Below are 12,181 nucleotides of genomic sequence, written 5' to 3'. Positions count from 1 at the left end.
TTCCTCCTACTAAGCACCAATTCTCCCATAATTTAATAACTATGATGACTATTCAATTAAGCCCAGAGGTGTGAAGTGTGCAATGATGGTTCAACTATATTATTTCAACATACACATAATTAAACAGAACATGTCAATACAGGTGAACTTCCTCTTACCAAAGTTAAATTTCATTAAATAATACAATAGCTCAACAATAAACAAAAAGTGAAATGACATATAGGATATGACATATATGTACCTGACATACAGTGATGTAATAGATGCTTAAATTAATTTACTTGCCTTGGAAAAGAATATCTAGTATATAATTACTATCAAGTTAAAGCTTAGACCCTGAGAAAGAAAAAGAGAAAACATCTTTCATTGTAAAGATATACTATAGACCAAGTACCTTAAAATATATCATTTTTATAACATACTCTCAGTTGGATGTAGAAATGCATTTTACCATACAGTAAAGTAGAAGGGGAAAGGAATGAGATAAAGTGGGAGAGAGCTATTAATAGAAGGGAGAGGGGGAAGTAAAAGTCAAAAGCAAAATGCTTTTGAGAAAGGACAGTGTGAAGGGAAAGAGTAGGATAAATGGGAGAAGTAGGCTGGAGGGAAATAGCAATCATAACTGTGAAAAAATTTTTCATCAAGTTTCTCTAATAAAGTTTCTCAAATATAAATATATATATATATATATATATATATATATATACAATTTCCTCTCAAAAAATAAAACTGGATCTTATATTAATCTTTACTCCAAAGGACACATTATGGCTTATTTTCAGGAATTTCTTATTTTTTTTAATGTACAACAATCTGCATTTATTCATGTACAAAAAAATCTACATTTATTCAAATACTCATGTCATCTTCTTCCAAAATCATCATAACTGTTCAAACCCTGGATTACAACTTGGATTTCTTGAGATTTTATTTCCACTCATCTAAGTTGACCCCAATCTCTCATGTACAACAATAGAACTCTCCTTAAATGAACATTTCTTGTCCACATAGCTGGCTCAAGTGCATTGTCAACAATAGTCAGTGATTTTATCCCATAAATTCTTCACCCAAGTCACAACCTCTTGCAGGCTAGGCTTCATAAGTTTCCATTCTGATTTCTCTTCCTTTTGTTTTCGGTGTAGTCATTGATCTATTTTTCTTCATATCAGGAAGTTCTTTATGTCTTTAGTACAGTGAATGCTGGCTCACTAGCAGACCACTTTGGCCACCTCACAAAACAAGTAGCAGCATTAAATCAACCCACATACTTTTAACTACTTGAATGCACTAGGCTTTGGGGGGTTTAAGAACATAAATGCTTGAAAAATGTTGTCTTATCTTTTTTTGCCCTAACTGCTGCTTAGAGTGGGACTTTCTTTCCATTCAGAAGTTAACAAGTGTGAACATTATTTCACACTGTGTCTGTTTTGAGTTCATTTGTTTATATAAACATTTACCTCTGGTTCAAACTCACCAACTTAGGTATTTATGATACTTAATTATAATTTTTATTCTCATTTATTTTAAGTATTAATTTCAATATTATTATTTCTATTTAATTATAAATTAATATTATTATTTTATAATTCAATATGTCCATCAAGTGCTGCAATGGACATACTAAAAGAATCCATCTGCCTGATGATCTTAATTGGGGCTTATTTTGGGGGTAGGACTTATATTACAATTTTATTATTATAGTACTGAAAAAAAATATTAGGTTTATTTTCTGAGAAATACAGTATATGCACCAAATGCTATAGCATCCAAATTTCAAGAGCAAAAGCTAAATGAATTACAGGTGAAAATAGATAGCAAAACTCTTAATGGGGGAACTTCAATCTTCTACTGTCAGAACTAGATAAATATAAGCAAAAAATCAAAAAGAAAGAAGTAGATGAATACAATCTTAGATAAATTGAATATGATTGCTATCTAGAGATAACTGAATGGCAACAGGAAGAAATACAACTTTTGCATTGACATATGGCACCTTGACAAATATTGACCATATATTAGGACATAAAATCTTTAAAGATAAATTCATAAAAGCAAAAAACATTAATTGCATTTTCATCAGGCAATGCAATAAAATATATTTAATATGGTACAATGGAAACATTTAAAAATTAACTGGAGAATGGGTAACCAAACCTTAAGGAATGAATTGGTTAAAGAACAAGTCATAGAAACAGTAAATAATGTTATTAAAACTATTGATAATAATGAAACATAGTGAGACAAATCTATGAGATACAGTAAAAGCAATAATAAGAGAAAATTTTATATTTCTAAATGCTTACATCACTAAAAAGAAGAAGGAAAGATCAATAGAGACTGCAATTTAAAAAAATAGTAGAAAGGAAACCCAAGTTTTTAAAAATCCTTTTTGAAAAGTCAAACAAATTAAAGGAGAGATAGATAAAATTTATGTAATTGGATATAATAAAAACCATTGAATTAATAAATAAAACTAGAGCTTTGTTTTATGAAAAAACATAAATTAGATAAACCAAATCACATTTAAAATAACCATAGACAGCATAAAGTACCCAGAAGTATACCTGCCAGAATAAGAACAAGAACTGTCTTTATGAGTCTACATAATTATAAAACATTTTTTGATAAAAACACAAACTCAGATTTAAATAACTGAAGAAATATTAATTGTTCTTGAGTGACCAGAGTCAATGTAATAAAAATGACATTTCTACCTAAACTTGTCTACATGCTCAATTCTATCCCAATTAAATTACCAAAGAATTATTTTATTGACTTAAAAATAATAAAATTCATCTGGAAGAATGAAAATAGAAATATCAAAGGAATTAATGGAAAAATATAATGAATAGGGATTTAGAAATACCATCTAGCAATGAACTGTATTATAAGGTGGTATTATCAAAACTATCTGGTACTGGCTAAGAAACACAAGTTGTATTAGTGAAATAATGTAAATATATAATAGACAATGATAAAATTATTATAGCAAGCTTGTATTTGACAAATGTAAAAATTTATGCTCATGGAATAAAGATTCACTTTTTGGTCAAAATTGTTGGAAAAACTAGAAAGAAGTCTGGCAGAAATTGTGAATAGACTAATATTTTATACCATTTACGAAAATCAAAATCGAAAAAATGACCTAGACATAAAGGAAGCTATCATAAATAAATTTTAAAAAACATGGAACATATTACTATCAGATTTGTAGATAGAAGAATTTGAGTTAACAAGTACAGCATTGTGAGATATAAAATGAATACTTTTTATCACATTAAGTTAAAAAGGGTTTTTATACACATAAAGTCAATGAATCCCAGATTAGAAGGAAAATAAAAGGGGGGGGAATGATAGATAGTTTGTCAAATTTATGGGAATATGAATTATTCTGAATTGATAAATAAACAAAGCATACAATGCCAAAGTTTACCCATAATGGTAGAAAGTTATCAAAAGGAATAAACTCTAAATATTTTGAGCTACTAGTAAATAAAGATAGAGAATAGAAGAGAGAGAATTCTCTTCTACAAAGATTACTCATCTTGATCATCACCAACTTGGCAACTAACTTATTTCTTACCTAACTTCTTCCAGACTGAGGAAATATGCAATTTTTAATAATAGTGGGATAGTTATGTAATTGTATTTTTTTAATTTGGTTTTGTTTTGGGGGATGGAAAAAGTTGAAAGGAGGGATTATACACACTCACAGGAGGGAGAATTAACTGAAGACTTTGTGGGGAACAGATCTTGAAAAGCATAAGAATCAATGTGGTTTTGACAAAATACATCAAGATTTTATTTTAATACTTTAATTGATTAGTAAGAGTTTTTTATTTAAATTTAGCAGATGGGATTTAAGGAACCTTGCAACAAATAGCAAATCACAATAGATAAGGCTCAAGGAAGAGATAAATAGATAGATAGATAGATAGATAGATAGATAGATAGATAGATAGAGAGAGAGATAGATAGAGCGATAGATAGAGAGATAGAGAGATAATGATATTTGTCATTCATTTTTGAAGAAGAGCACAACATCAAGGAGGTGATGCCAAGACAAGCACATGAATTGGCTTAGAGTGAAGGGGTGCCAGCCTAAGTCACCAACCTCATTTTCTCCTCCAGAACTATCTGGGATAAAATTTATATAATTGGATATAATAAAGCCGTTGAAGTAATAAATAAAGCAAGAACTTTGCTTTTATGAAAAAACAAAAAATAGATAAACCAAATCACATTTAAAATAAGCACAGACAGCATATAAATCAGGACAACTGGAGATGGCCCTGGATGGGAGGCAATCAGGGTTAACTGATTTGCCCAAAGTCATGCAATTAGTAAGTGGCAAGTGTCTAAGGCCAGACTCAAACTTCCGTTCTTCTGAATACAAGGTCAGTGCTCTATCCATTGCTCTATGCACTTGATATCTATCCTTTGATAGATATATGGAAAGAAAGATAGGGGGGAGAGAGAGGGAGAGAGAGAGAGAGAGAGAGAGAGAGAGAGAGAGAGAGAGAGAGAGAGAGAGAGAGAGAGAGAGATTGAGAGATGGGTAGGTAGGTGTGCTGGAGCCAGCTCAAACTGGTTCTCTGAACTGATTGCTAAATTTTCAGTGTGAGCATTTATACCTAAGAAATTAGCAAAAAAAACCCTTCATATCAGGGCTTAATTTATCATTTCATTAGTTGTTTGACCTCAAGCAATAGAAAATATATTAAAGCAGATTGGATTTTAATATACTTTGTGCATACGTGTTCATTTGTTTCTTTGGTTTATTCTCTAGATAGCTTGTGATTACAGGCAGACTTCAGGATAGACAGAGAAGTAGGGAGAAAAAGGGAGAGTATGAAAGAGACAGAGACAGACAAAGAGACATGAATTTGGGACACAGAAAATAAGACTTGCTAATACTTAATGTCTGAGGAAACATTTGAATTCAAGTCTTGCTAAGTCTGAACTGAGATTCTCTCTTCTATTCCACAACTGTCTCTTTATAGATATATATTTTGAAAGGAAACTATTTTAAATAAAAAATAATGACTGTCATTTTAGGACATGCAAGTGTTTTGTTCTAGATAAGATTTTCAGATAGAAGGCAATCATTCTCAGCAAATCTTTTGAGAATTTATATATGTACATATATTTATACAAGTAATTCTCCAACTAAGAATCATTTAAAAGTTAGTACAATTTCTATGCAATCCATGATCACTTTAACTTTTATGGCTTCATCTGCGTTCTTTTTTTACAGAATTTGTTTGTATATGCTTCACTAAGTTGTCCAAAAGCCAACACAACATCATCTTGCTCATCGTCACACAATTCCCCTAATGAACTCCTGTAGAAGTTCAAGTTGCTTTTATTAGTTTTCATTTAAAACTATTAGTAACAAAATTAGTTTTTAAGGGTCTTTTTTTAAGGTCCTCTAAATGCATAAGTTCTTATTATACCTTATTACTTTAATAAGAAGAATGAAATCTTTGATAATGGCAAAGGCTTCTCCATGATTCAGCCTACAGGGCATGAAACAAAAGAGAATAAAATAACAAAATAGATTTTGTGACAAGCTTCTAACTTACTACAAGCAAGCAAAAAATGTGGTGCTACTCCTATTTACTGATCAAGAATAAAACATGTCCATAAGGATCCTGAGTGACCTTCACCATACCACTTTTTATTGGATCAGTCTCAAAGTCTTACATAGCTGACATTCGGGGAGATTTGGGAAGAATCCTGGCTCCTGCATCTCTCTTTACTGTCTCTTCATTATTTACTAGATTATTTCTAATTCCAGTCCTCTGAGTCAGGCTACCTCCTTTTCTTTTGAAATGCATCAGATCTTGGATTTTGATCTCTAAAGGCACTTAGAAGACATCAAGTCCAACCTTTTCACTTTATTGATGAGAAAACTGAAGTCTGCTAAATAACCTGTCCAGAGTCACAGATCCACAGTCTGATGGGGGAGTATGAAAACATATTTTCTTATTTCTTGCTTATTTTAAATCTAGCATTTAATATTTTATTCTAGGCTATCTCTCAGCATAATTGCATTTGAGATACCTAATAATACACATACTATTTGAATATGATAATATCATACTTATAATATCTTTAATTATAAAATTTAATTATAAAATTATGGATTTATAGCTGTAAGGACTTTCAGCAACCATATACTTCAAACTTGTTTATATTATATATGAAGAAACCATATGATGACTTAAAATGCTCTTTATACTATAACATTTCACTGTGTAACAAATGCTCAATTTATGGGTTTTTTTTCAAAAAAGAAAAAAGTCATACCAATTATCTTTTGACAATGCTACCATAGAGCCATGTTTGTAGAAATCAAATGCATAAGCATTCAGATGACGTCTCCTTCCATCTCTGTCACATTTCTTCAACCAAAGATAAGGAACATTGTCAGCTTGCACATCAATTGTGCGTAATGCAATCTGTGAAAATATGGATATTTTAAATTTCTCCAGTTGTCCTTTGGATCTGTGCCTAACCTTGTTATCTTGGTCTAATTTCATTCATCTCTGTCTATCAGAAATATTTATATTCAATTTTTATTTAAAGAATATAACTTAACATCCAAGATATTTCATAGAATCTTTGTCATAAAATACATGCTAATTATTGAACAATGAAAGAGCATTAAAGAAACTTAAAACTAATTTTGAATACATTAATGCTTTACTCAATATTTATGAATATTTTAAAGCTAACAAAACTAAAAACTTACAAGGATCAACATTTGAATAACTAAGAGAAGCATAACAGCAGAAGCCAGAATTTTAAAAGAGAACATGCAGAATCATAGAATAGAATAAATAGTTCTATAAATTTTATAAAACCACTAAGGCCACAGAATTTGGAGAGGTCTTATTCACAGTTAAAAATCATTTTTTTCTTCCTGTCTCTATCCATCTGCCTCTTTGTTCAACTCTTCTATCATCAGACATAGAAAAGACAACAAATCTTCTACAAGAAATCCTAGATTTTGCTACCTGAAAAAAAAAGCTTAAAGATTATGTTATCTGAATTCATTTTGTAAACTGAGATCAAAGAGGCTAAATTATTTGTTAGCAGTCACACAGCTAACTAATAATGGAAAGGAGTCAAGAATCAACATTCTAACTCTCATTTTGGTGATCTTTCTACTATATAATATCAGAGTCCTTATTTCTATAAAAAGGGAAGACAGGGCTTAGTAAATCTTGCCAGTACCCCTTGCCATCAATTATCCTAGCAAGTCATACTCCATAGATTGATTCCACCCCTTCAATATTTCTCACAACTGCCCTCATTTCTATTTAAACCATAATGAACCAAGTCAAGAATCTCATCACCTCTGGCTCAGAATTTTGTAAGAGCTTCATCTTCTAACTGGTCACCAGCCCTCTCATCTTTCTTTTCTCCAATCCTTCTATGTAGCAATCAAGCTGAAATTCTTAAAGTTCATGTTTGACCCTATGTTTCATTACTCTGCTCAACAAATTTCACTGTCTTGTTACTGCCTTTAGGATAAAATTTAATTTTTTTAAATCCCTTCACTGATCTTGGTGTCTATTTTCAGGTCAATCACATATTATGCTTCCTGATGTCCTCTAGATCTTCAGTCAAATTGGCATTCCCTATATGTGAAATATCATGTCTGTGCCTTTTTATTTGGTAGCCCTCATCTCTGGAATGTTCTTCCTCCTTAATCTTAGCTCCCACAAAAGCTCAGTCCAAGTGCCCCTTTTCTTTTATGGTGACCTTAACTGCTCCTAATGATTCAGTTAACATCTCTGCATCTTAGATCTGTAGGCTTTATCTTAAAATTGCTTGTCTCCTCTCTCTCTCTCTCTCTCTCTCTCTCTCTCTCTCTCTCTCTCTCTCTCTCTCTCTCTCCCCTTTCTGTAGTTGACCTCAACAGCTACAATGAATTCAGTTACCATTTCTACATGGATTTATATATCTAAACCAGGTTTTTCTTCTGAACTGCTGGTCCACCTCATCAATCAATTATTGCACATTTCAAATTGAATTTCCCATAGGCATCTCATATATTCAAACCAAAACTCATTATATTCCCTTTGTTCCTTCTCCCCTCAACTTCAGTTTAACCACTCTTATTTCAGCCTTCTCTACTTCTTAGAGTACCAACAACTTGCTTGTAATGCAAATTTACAACCTCGAAATTATTTCTCTCCTCCACCCCATTACATCCAATCAGTTGCCAAATCTTAATAATTCTATCTCCATAGCATCTCTCCTCTCTATACATTTTCTTCTTTCACATGCCTACATTCTAGTTCAAGTCCTTAGCCTGAAGATTAGTTTCATCATTTTTTCACCCAGGAATTAAATATTTCTTCTCTAAACTTTCACTCATGCTCTACACAGCTATTAAGAGATGCAACTAAATCACATCTCTCTTATTCACAATGCTCTACATATTAAAACATACATTAAATGCCTACTATGTGCAAAGCACTTGGCTAAGTGCTCTTTGAACTTACATTCTTACCAAGGAGAAAGCATACACATATATTGGTTTGTATATAAAAAAGTGACTCTAGAAGGGAGGCAGTATCTTAGGAAGGGTTTGGGGAACAAAGGCCAAATTCAAATTGATTCATTGTAGAATTTATTATAGAATATTTGTTTTCTGTCTGATGATACAAAGAACAGTTAAGCAAAGAGTCTAGATAGATGGAGAGAGGAAGATTGGTTTTTGTGGACTGACAACTTTGCAGAGTAAAGGAGGGTGACAACTCAACAATATCTATGTGGCACACCAGGGAAGAATCACAGGAATAGGGAAGTTAGAGAAGAATGGTAGACTTAGAAGGATGAGTAATAAGTTCGATTTTGGAGATGTCAAGTTTGAGACAACTATGAAATTTTCAAGTGGAGAAGCCACAAAGTCAATTAGAGAGATAAATCTGGAACTCAGAGAGAAGACTTCTTTCTCCCATCTTTACTGTTAACTATTTTACCTACCTACTTTTAAGACCCTAGAAACTCTAACTTCTGTAAAGTATCACCTAATACAACTTCATACTGATCACTACCATTTTAATTAACATTTTATACTTGTTTTCTTTCCTTCTCAATCAATAACTTATTTTATATTTTTGTCAAAAGGAAGTAGTCTTAGATCATTAGTTGAATCTCCTCAAAAAACGGCATGTTTACAAAATAAAATGGTGTCATATATCATATTTTTTCCATATTCCACACTTTTCTTGTAAAACAATATAACTCTATCTTGTTCATGAATTATTTTGCCTGAATAGGTCATTTTCCAATTAAAATTCAAGGTCCTTACTTATAGAGATTATTTTTCATCATTTTAATCCATAACATAATAAAAATAAAATAGTAGACACAGAATACATAAATAGGTTGATGAAGTCTTCCATCTTTTCTTGGGGGTGAAATGACATATATATATATATATATATATATATATATATATATATATATATATATGTATATGTATATGTATATATACATATATATGTATACACACACACATATATATATATATATATATATATATATACAGATATATATATATATATGGCATTACAACAATACATAAGGAGAATCAAATTTTCCATTGAGTTAAATGCAATTATTTCTTTTCAGGAAAAAATGATACATGAAAGCATTTTTAAAATTCTGATCCCATGGCTATTATAAATTTCAAAGGGCTACATGATCATCATTATCATTGTGATCATCTTAAGGAATTTCTCAGAAATAAATGAGAAAGAAAGAGTTGAAATAATACATATATCATTTACCACATCAATATTAAATAGATCTTTGTCTGTTTTTTCAGACAGGCAAGCAAATGGTGAGACAGCAGTTCTATCCTCACTCCCAGGCATCAAATGGGATACCAGTTCAGAATCTCCACATTCTTCACCTGAAAAATCTAATTAAAATGAAATGTGAAATGGTTCAATATTGTTATCAAATGAAATTTAATAAAATATTATGTTATTTCTCATAAAACTTCATTGTAAGATAATTAATTTTTCTATTAATAAAGAAAACTATCTGGAAGCATCATTACCTAGTTATCAGATACAGAATTGAAAAGCACATTAGAGATAATCTGATCCAACACATTCATCTTAAAGATAATGAATCTCATGCCTAAAAAGTCCAAATGATATTCCCAAGATAAAGGGCATAAAGGGTAAAATTCAAAAGCAGTTTCTCTGCCTTCAAATCTACTGTCCTTTTCACTCAACAATAATTAAAGGTAGTATGCTTAAATTAGTTTTCATTTGTTTTATATTACCTATATAGACAAATATACATATCTTACTTAAGAAGAGCCTATTAGTCTAAATTTTGTTCTGTTGAGTCAAACACTTTTTGGAAAAACTCTGTGAAAGTGTGGATAAAAACAGGTTGTTAAGGCTGTAAAGGAAGAAATAAGCTCAGAATTCTGAGGTGATGATGCAAGAGATCTTCATTTTCAAGGAAATATTTAAAAAAGAGGGAACAGGAAAGACAAGGAGAGGTTGTGAAGATATTAAACTCTATTCCTCCACCTTTAGAAGGTCTTTAGATGGCCAAGGAATGACAGAGATTGGAGTACTTTTTCAAAGTCAGAAAGCTGAAAACTAAAAAATAGGAAGGAACTTAGAGAAGCCTTTTGCAAATATTTGGTGGAAGACAGATACCAAACTCAAAAAAGAAAATAGGTTGATCAAAAATCTGATAGTTCTTTGATGCGTTGTAATCCTATAAGCTCATAACCTAAGGAAATTAATAGACCCTTCTCATGTAAGATGTCATATTCACAAATCCACATTTATAAATAACTATCATCTTCATACATCTTGGTTCCATCAACTGCCATTCTTTGATAATTATTTTATAAGAGTAATTTATGGTATCTTATAATTGATATTTAATAAATGCTTAATGAAAGTGTGCATAAGATTACTTATTTTTCTTTACTTTAATATTTAAATGACTTAATACTGATAAAAATTAAGGTAAAAAAACTTAACCAGATAAAAGTATTACATATATATATATATATATATATATATATATATATATACATATATGTCTATATGTGTCTATGTGTCTGTGTGAAAACAGGAGTCAAAGGAAATTATTTTCCTGTAAATGTTTATACAGAGTTTTGATGATGCACGGAAATCTCTTTATATAACCATTAACCATGCTGTGGAAATTGATATACAAGTCCCTCTAGGATTCCATACAAAAGAAATGAGCTACTCAAATCCCATATAAAAAGACATTCTTTCTTAAAAGAATGATCCAAAGGAGAAACTTGAAGGAAAGAGTTTTGTTAATAATAATAGCTAACATGTAAATAGAAATTTAAGATTTTTAAGTCCTGTTACATTTGCTATTTCATTTGATCCTCACAACAATCCTGGAAGATGGGTGCCATTTTTATACTGAAAAATGAGGAAAATAAAGATGCAGGAGAGTGAGTGACCTACCCAGGCTCATTCAAACTCAGGTATTCCCAAACCCATGTCTAAAGCATTTTCTACAAGTATATCTACTTAGAAATATTTTTTCCTTTGTTTTCTGAAACTGAATTATGTCCCAATATGAATTTTCATCAACAAAAATATATTAAATTTGTTTTTTATTTCCTTTGAATTCTCAACTAGGATAATCTACAGTCACAAGACTTACTAATTTCTGACAGAGGAAGTTGGTATTCTTTGTTCATGTCTGCCAGCTTCGAAACCATAAGGAGGAAAGAACCAAAATCATTCTCAATTTTGTTATTATATTCTTCTACTGCAGCAACAAAGTCTTTGGGGAGATCCTCTAAAATAACCTAGAAATATTGAGGGAAAAGACAACAGCTAGTTTTTATAAAGCATTTTTAAATTTTACAAAGGACTTCACTTCTCATTTGATTCTCACAAAACTGTCCTAGGAGATTAATTCTACTAATTATCCCCATTTTACAGATAAGGAAACTGAGGAGGTATCTGAAGTTGAATTTGAATTTAGATCTTTCTGACTCCAGACTCATAACTCTCTTGGCACTCCAACAGCTAAAGTGTCTCTGAAAGATACTCCCCAAGCCATAAGAGTTGATCCCCAGATCCCTGAGGAGAGTAGCTTTGTCTGTGAGTTCAAATTCAGTCAGTATGAGTGG

The 12,181-nt window shown here is 31.1% G+C and overlaps 1 protein-coding gene across 1 annotated transcript in view; it reads right to left on the bottom strand.

The window, feature by feature from the left end:
• Nucleotides 1-5,226: 5,226 nt before the first annotated feature.
• The window catches only part of LOC141519164 (putative ATP-dependent RNA helicase DDX60), an 85,821-nt gene continuing 78,866 nt past the window's right edge, over nucleotides 5,227-12,181 (bottom strand). Inside the window, 5 exon segments of the mRNA XM_074231562.1 lie at nucleotides 5,227-5,344; nucleotides 5,457-5,519; nucleotides 6,313-6,466; nucleotides 9,806-9,946; nucleotides 11,707-11,854. Of these exon segments, the coding sequence (XP_074087663.1) occupies nucleotides 5,227-5,344; nucleotides 5,457-5,519; nucleotides 6,313-6,466; nucleotides 9,806-9,946; nucleotides 11,707-11,854 (624 nt within the window).

The sequence above is a fragment of the Macrotis lagotis genome, chromosome 3 (genome assembly GCF_037893015.1).
Source record: "Macrotis lagotis isolate mMagLag1 chromosome 3, bilby.v1.9.chrom.fasta, whole genome shotgun sequence".
NCBI lineage: Eukaryota > Metazoa > Chordata > Mammalia > Peramelemorphia > Peramelidae > Macrotis > Macrotis lagotis.
The sequence above is the reverse complement of the archived record's forward strand: the minus strand, read 5'-3'. Positions and strand labels throughout refer to the sequence as shown.